Source organism: Borostomias antarcticus (genome assembly GCF_949987555.1).
Source record: "Borostomias antarcticus genome assembly, chromosome: 18".
Classification (NCBI taxonomy): domain Eukaryota; kingdom Metazoa; phylum Chordata; class Actinopteri; order Stomiiformes; family Stomiidae; genus Borostomias; species Borostomias antarcticus.
The window spans coordinates 5,479,396-5,487,841 of record NC_140251.1 but is presented as its reverse complement, the minus strand read 5'-3'; the positions used below and the strand labels follow the sequence as shown (position 1 = coordinate 5,487,841).

The 8,446-nt window shown below is 48.0% G+C and overlaps 1 protein-coding gene across 1 annotated transcript; it reads right to left on the bottom strand.

Annotated features, from left to right (window-relative positions):
* Positions 1–245: 245 nt before the first annotated feature.
* LOC311320598 (tripartite motif-containing protein 14) lies at positions 246–7,093 on the bottom strand (the record flags this gene model as incomplete). Its single annotated transcript, XM_084452385.1, has 6 exons — positions 246–1,336; positions 2,762–2,910; positions 3,341–3,363; positions 3,504–3,752; positions 5,147–5,242; positions 6,503–7,093. 6 exons carry the CDS (start codon positions 7,091–7,093, stop codon positions 780–782), a joined length of 1,665 nt encoding a protein of 554 aa, XP_084308511.1. The 3' UTR covers positions 246–779.
* Between the last annotated feature and the right edge of the window lie 1,353 nt (positions 7,094–8,446).

The window sequence follows — 8,446 nt, the reverse complement described above, 5'->3', positions numbered from 1 at the left end:
GAAGGCTCGGAGTAACAGATGCACCACCTGTTGAAGGGAGAAACAGACGTTCTACCGCCCACGCAAACACCGGTTTCTACACAACACCGCCGCACGTGCACACTCACATCTCTGCAGTCTAAAGGTCAGGTCCTCAATGTTGATCAGCAAAAAATATGTGTTGCACTTAACACAGGTACTTTATAATGCTTTATTGTACAAAATAGACAGGTACACATATAGTAGGCTAGTGGCTTGTTTTACTTTCAGTTAAGTGAGAGAACAAAGAGAATTAGTAACTAACACAGTCTAAGTAAAGAAAAAATGTTTCATAAACTCCCCTATAAAAATAAATCTCGAGCATTGCATATTCTGCTATTCTAGGTAGGAGACTGCTTTTACCAATTGTGTTGCTCAACACCGCCCCCTAATGTTTCACAGTAGGCATGGTTCATTGGCCAGACAAACCCAACCAAGCAAAGACAAAGTAAACATTACTTAACAGGATTTTGTTACAAATTGTGTCTATCTCAATTATTATCTGCAGATAACCAGAATGTATGTTCAGTATGTAAGAACTGGATTATTGCATGGTCCATCTAAATTCTTATTTGCTGGTTACCAGGGCACGGCAAATGAGAAGAGGCATTATAAAATCCCATTGAAGCATTGCACATTATGCTGTCATTAATTAGAAAATGTAAAAACATTTAAAACCATCAGAACATGTAAAACCATCATACACCCAATATTAAGTGATGCACAGTATAGATTTAAAAAAATAATAAAAAGGAGTGCAGCTAATCAGATGCAGGTGTACGGAACAGGTCGGAGACGGTCAGACGTGTTTTTGACACGGCCAGGGCGGGGTAAAGCGGCTCTGTGAACCTCTGCTGGAAGCTATGCAGGAGGGTTAGAGCTCCCCCTGGTGCTACTCTGTAGAACGACAGGCTCCCCCCTTCAAAGTCCAGGAACACTCCCACCCTTTGGAGCTCGTCGGCACTGACTGGGACCACCACCTTGTCATGCAGGGCCTCTACCTTGCCCCTCTCACTCAGCAGGCACCAGGAGTAGGGGTTGAACCCGATACGGCAGCTGTCCTTCTGGCCCTTGCGCCCAATACGGCCCTCACAGACCCCCAGTTTCCAGCGGCCCAGCTCCCCCGGCACCTCCACCTCCCAGTACCAGCAGCCCTCTTCCAGCGGCCGGGAGGCCAGGACCTGGGGGAAGCCGTTAAACCGAGCCTCCTGCTCCGGGTAGTCCTGGGGGGCCTCGGTGTACGCCACCTTCCTGTTCTCCTCAGACAGCAGCAGCTTGGGGTGGGCCGTGTCTGGGTCCAGAGACGGGCTGATCCCGTCTGCACCGAACACGCACGCACGCACACACACAAAGAAATGTAATAACCAATTCACAAACACACACACACACATTTACAGAACAAATTGGAAAAGTGACAGTTATTTCCCCAAACATTCTAAACCCAACAGCCAATGAAGAGAATGTTTGGAATTGGGTTGAGGTAGAACAGGTGCACGTCCTCTAGTTGCCTTCTTACCCCTTGGCTCCACTGCGGCCGTCAGCGTCGACATTCTACCGTCAAAAATTAAGAAATGAACCTCGGCAATTCTCCAATATCGGACGCAGGCATCGAACACTGCAGTGGAGCCGCTGTCATTAATTACAATGGATTAATTTCCTTAGCGTCTGATAGTTGCAGGCTGACGCTAATGGACCCAGTGGAGCCAAGCCCTTAGGCTGTGGATGTTCTGCTATAGGAAAATACTTGGAGAAAAAAACAATTCTGTCAGAGGGAGGGTCAAGCATTTTTATTTTTTATTTTCCTCCAGCCCTCCTATAAGTCCTCCAGCCCTCCTATACATTTTGAACAGTCCCATAAACATATATGCTCCTGGTTTTAAGGCCTTACACACCACCCCAACAATGACCAGACAATACCAAAATTACAAACATTCTTGTGGAAAAAACCTACCAGGTGGGATAGCAGAACTCCAAAATAAGTGCAAGACGTCTGACTCAGTTTATTTATTTTTTGCTGGGCTGATGCGTTTCTGCAGTAAGCCTTCAGAGTATATGATCATCATATACTCTGATGAAGGCATACTGCCGAAACACGTCAGCACTTCGGCTGTCGCCGGGTGGGGGACAACAAAAAGATTTACCCTCTCCCACCAAATGGGTAAATAACTTGAACGCAAAGTTAAAATCGAGCTATCCACACGGTTGCCGTGTGAGGCAGCAGAATCTCCCAACACTCGTTTGATTCCTCTCAGTCTTCTGTTTTCCAGTCAGCACAGGTTCAAAACAGGCCGCATGCCGGTGTCTGTTAGTTCTACACGCGGGCTGCGCCAAATGCTGTAGGCTATATGCCCACTGTCTGGATAGGCCAAGCACAAAGATCGACTGATAGGGAATGATAGCCTACACCGGGTCATACAAAACAGCTTGCTGAATTCCGAAAAGCTGAAGAAACCTATTTTGATCGATTCAGATTTGTATGACCCTCCGCTGGACTCAAATTAAAAACAGCTTGCTGAATTCCGAAAAGCTGAAGAAACCTATTTTGATCGATTCAGATTTGTATGACCCTCCCCTGGACTCAAATAAAAAAAAAAACAGTAACCCTCCCTTGGACTAAAGTTTTAAAAAAGCATGACCCTCCCCTGTTCTCCTCCATTGACCCCCTCCCATAAATTTCAACTGGTCCCTAAGTCTGTGCGAGTGTGTGTAAGAGTGAGAGCAGGATGAGGCAGGAGTCACTCACAGAGCAGTCTGTACGGGTCTCTGTCCGGTAGGGAGATCACCACCGTGTCCAGACGTTTCTCCGTCCACTGCTGCAGGCTGGTCAGACGGGCTTGGTTGACCTCCTCAGGAGCCGGCAGCAACTCCACACCACACTGCCTCTCTCTCACACTGGGAGAGGAGAGGAGGCGCGGAGGAGGAGTGGAGGAAGGGAAGAGATGATGAGTCATGGTATGAGGCTTCCACTGGCCGCATTAACACTCGTTGTCCTACTAATACTGCTACTACTACAGTTTCTGCTACCGATACTACTAACCATAGAATAACATGGTGGAACAAGTCTGTGTGGTGTGTCTGGAACGGGGATATTATAGGAGAGTTTCCTATCCACTCACCACTCTATCCTGCTACATGTAAAACGGTTTTGCTTGCGATGACTTATCGGGCTCAGCTTCTTTTTTTACTCTTCTTTCAAATACTCTAGTTACTTTTCAAATACACTAATTACTTTTCAAATACACTGGTTACTTTTCACAAGTTCTGAATTTCTCTGTGGTCAGTGAAAAGAGGTGTTACAGAACAATTCATCACAGTTGCTTACCTTTGGGTTACTTTGCTGTATTCCTGATGGGAACAATAACATGTTTTAATACACAATACCGACAGGCCTTTTGCTGTACAAGCGGTAGGTATACTGGCTCGTAATCACATACACACGGGCACCTGTTCACACAGACGCACGTCTGCGTCGAACAGAAACATACCATGATGAAGGCCTGTTCGCGCATGCGTGCCGGGCCCGTGGCATCGGCCAGCCCCTCCAGGGTGTGGAGCCCCTTCTGGACAGACGCCAGGCTGTCCCGCAGCAGGGAGAGCTGGCCCTCCTGGCTCCCCACGGCCCGGCTCTCCTCCTGGGAGACGCACAGCAGGGCCTGCTGCTCCTCCTGCTCCAGGGCCTCCCGCAGGGCCCCGTACTGCCGCTGCACTCCCAGCCGCGCCTCCCGCAAGGCCAGCTGAGGAGAGGGACGGACGGACCCACACACACTCTCTATTAAACGGATGGTAAATGGACTGCACTTATATAGAGCTTTTATCAAAAGCGCTTTATAAAGGCCTCTCATTCACACACACATTCACACACCAATGGCGGCAGCTGCCATGCAAGGTGCTAGCCTGCTCATTGGGAGCAATTTGGCGCTCAGTGGCCCAGTCCCAATGTCCCCCCTAAACCCTCAAGCCCTGAGCCCTCACAGACTTATTGACGTCACCTGGTGAAGTGGTTGAGTGCGAGAGGCTGCAAGGGCTCGAATTGGTATAAAAAGGAATGGGACAGCACTTGCAACATCACATTACGTTGACGTGAAAACATATTTCTTACTATTGTGGGTGTGGGGCTTTTTATCAAATTTTCAATTTTACATGTTTTTCTTGTAGGCCTTCATGTAAATTAATTTTGGGCTGAGTCAAATCCCCTTTACATTATCCAAACTCTGTGTTACCCTCAAAACATGTCTGTTCAACTTGTTGAAATAATTTCATTTTGTGGTGATATGCTGTCTGTGATTCTTGTTTGTGATGAATCCAAAAGTATTTACTTAAGAATGATAATATATTATGTATACACATTCCTGCACCTCACAACTCTTTCCATATTCATGTTGGAAATCTCAATTCAAAGAACACTGCACCGACATGGGTGATTAATGTCATACTGCTTTTAACTGGGAAATCATATGATTTAGAGCAACAGAAATCGATGTAATTTATAACCATAGCCTACATATTTTTACACAAATCACATTATACAAACCCATGGGGTTAATAACCCATACTTAAAATGATGAAACCAAAATAATTATAAGGCTACTTGTGCAGATAAGCAAGTCCAGCTGAAAACATGAAAACATATTTTGTTTTGTAACGTGAACATTAGGGTTGGTTGATCTGTCCGTGCTTGTTTATTGGCTGTTCTTCAGGTAACCCCGTGTTTCACATCACAACGATATATGAACTGTGGGTAATTCCCTTTGGCGAAGTCTGCAGAAGTGCAGACTTACGGTAAGGGGCCATAAAGGGCTCAAAATGTCTTCCAGAGAGCCCTCATGCAATTGCCGATTTGACATTGGGACACCCCTAAGCCCTCGCGGACTTTGCGGGAGCGCACCCTTAAGTCTGTGAGTCTGCAAGGGTGGACATTGGGACTGGGCCAGTGTCTTGCTCAAGGACACTTTGAAGTGTGGATGGGAGGGGCCAGGATTCGAACCACTGACCCTACAATCATTGGACGACCTACAAACTTGAACCACAACCGCCCCGACCCCTATTAGTGAAGCAGGTGTTTTTTTTTTGGGAGCCGGGTTGAACAGAACCAGTGTCTGGTGGAGCAGGCCGGACCGCCTCCTCTTACCTGTGAAGCCTGTTTCTTCTCCGTCAGCTCAGACAGTCTGTTCAGTAACACGTGCTCCGTTTCCTGCAGTTGAACCATCTGGTCTTTCAGGTTCCCCTGAAAGAAAAACCATGGATCTTTCACGAGGACAAGCAGAGCCCAAGAATGTGGTCTTAATGCCTCTGATCTCTCTATGCATAAGGCACGTGTACCGTCTACTAGTATAAGCTTATTTATTTTCTTTCTTGTTTAGTTTATTTTAGTTTTGTAAATTTGTATTTAGTCTTCATTGTGCTTCTTTGTTGTCCTTTGTCTACCGTTGCTGTAACAATGCCATCAATAAAGCGCATGCCTTTATACACACACACACACACACACACACACACACACACACGTACACACAGACATACACCAGCCCACTTCCGGCTTTAGGCCTGGGCCATAGCAAACACACACCAGTATTTGCCATGTCTCTCCTATGATGCTTTTTTAGCCTCTCTTACTCTGAAATGTAATTAAATGTAATGTATTGCTTTATAAATGTTTTTAGCCGGTAGACAAACATACTCCAGGAGCTTGCTCGATCGCCTTGTTGAGAGGGGTCAGGGAAGAATTTTTACAGCTCACTTATCTGGCCCCCGGGTGATTACTGTTTTTTTGCTTCCCTCTGGAATATGTAGGGGTGGGTCGTATGCCCACCTCCTTTGTTCTCTGTAAAGCGCATTGTGTTGCCTCTGGGTATGAAATGCGCTATACAAATAAAGCTTTGATTGATTGATTGATGCCTGCCTGCCAGCCAACCAACCTAAGCCTCGGATACACTAGAAGACTTTCACAATTTTAATAGATTATGAAATGACTGGGAGTATACACTAGACTAGACGACTGGCCTCTGCTGATTTTTGTATGACAACTGAAAAACAGGGTATCGCACATTTAATGACTGGACTGGGTGGTGACGAGTTTACACTACACGATTGCGTCCAGAATCTGCTCAAAAATATCAAACGTTTGATATGCTCCGACTCGCTCCGACTCGGATCGGGAGAAGTCTGTTCTCATCATACGCTTGCCGATTTAAATCTGTACCCCTCATACACTTACAGATTTCTGTGCCAAATTGCCACTTCCGACTACCCCCAACTAGTGCAGACTGCTGCTGACTAGGACAGACTCGGCAGGATTGTGAATCGTGTATAAAACCGGGCATAAAATCTTGTAGTGTATCCTCAGCTTTACACTATGGATTTGTTTTAGCACACTGAAATCAGACAGCAATCGTGCCTACTACCCATGCACAATATCACAGCGCGTCATCACATCTATAAAAGTCGCCTGGAGCGTCGCGTCGACGTGACCGCGCGACGCCAGTCTCACCCTCAGCTCCGCCTCCGCCTCCCTGATGCTGACGCAGGCATGGTCGCGGTGCGAGCCGATGACGGTGCAGACGGTGCACACACACACGCTGCACCGGCGGCAGTAGATGCGCGTCATCTCCTGGTGGTCGGCGCACCGCCAGGGAGCCATGTCCTCCACGGGGGCCACCAGGGTGTGGCTCCGGAACACTGGGGACTCCAGGTGGGGCCGCAGGTGGTCGGCGCACATGGAGGCCCCGCACACCAGGCAGGTCTTCACCGCGGGGGGTGGGGGGCGCTGCCCGGGGCTGGGGCAGTAGTGGCAGGGCACGTGGTCGGCGGCGGGGGCCTCGGGTTTGGGGGTCGCGCTGGGTCGCGCCGGGGAGCTGGTGGCGGTGATCGGAGGTGGTTTGCTGATCTGTCCGGGGGTGTCCCCGAGCACATGTCCTGTGGGGTCAGTTTCAGTGGGTGTCACCGTCGTCATAGGGGTTTTCTCTGGTGAAACAGGAGCTTCTCTTGCAGGAGGCGTGCTCTCTATTTTATGTTTATCCTTCCCTGGCGGTTCTTGGAGGGGTGTGGCCTCCCTTGGGGACTTGGCATTGGCCAGTGTCATATCTCCGGAGACCGGTGGTGGGTGATTAGACAGGATGGAACTAGCGCCTGGTGTCTCAGAGGGTGGTCTCTCTCCCTGGCTAGATGGCTCAGGGTCTGGTTGCCTGGTGGGGTTGACTGAGGAAGAGGTGGTGGGTCTCTCTCCGTCGCCAGAAGGCCCCCGGAGGCCCGTGGCCAGGCGCTTGCTGTTGCAGGGTTGGTCTGGAGCAGGGGAGCTGGCCGTTCTCTTCCCAAGCAGACCTTTGGACAGGGAGAAGCCTGTTAAAGAAGAAAAACAATTGCATTTGGTGAGTCAGTAAATCAAAATCCAAACGTACAACAATTGCATTGTTGATTCAGTAGACCGAACACTTAATATTACATTTAGACTAGCTGACGTTACGAACAAACTTTCGGACTTTGCCCGGATAAACTTCCGCCAGTTTGAGCAAAACAAGGCGAGGATGTATGGTGCGTTCGTTTATAACTGGGAGATGGCAAATTGCGACTTGCTACTAGGAATGATTAAATAAAACGCCGCATAAACTCGCACTTCCTCGTCGCAAATTCGGATATGTTTCTCAGCCCCCAGTTGCCGGCTGACGTCAATATCATATAATATTGGTGCGTTCGTTTATAACTGGGAGGTGGCAATTTGTGACTTGCTACTAGGAATGATTAAAACACCGCATGAACTCGCACTTCCTCGTCGCAAATTCTGATATGTTTCTCAGCCCCCAGTTGCTCGAATGCACTAGATATAACTAGGTAACTGTGATATAATGGTATATAGATATAACTAGGTAACTGTGATATAATGGTATATAGATATAACTAGGTAACTGTGATATAATGGTATATAGATATAACTAGGTAACTGTGATATAATGGTATATAGATATAACTAGGTAACTGTGATATAATGGTATATAGCTCGAATGCACACAGGTCGGTATTTTGCCACTTGCGACTTGCCACCTCCGACCACAAACGAATGCACCATATCATCATCATATCATTCGCTATAGCTCGAATGCACACAGGTCGGAAGTAGGTATTTTACCACTTGCGACTTGCCACGTCCGACCACAAACGAACGCACCAGTAATCTCGACGTCGTCCCCACCTGACAAAGTCCTGACATTAGACGTCCCGATTCGCCATACAGGGCGGATCGGCCTCAGAGGGTCTCTCTCAAACGGCAGCGTCCTGTACTCCTCTTTACACTCCGGACAGTAGTACGGGCCGGTGGCCGAGTCGCTCCACAATTCTCCTATGCAGCGCTTGCAGAAACGATGCCTGCATTTCAAGGTGAATGGGTTCCGATATACATTGTGGCACAACGTACACAATAGCCCAGCATCGTGCGCTAGCT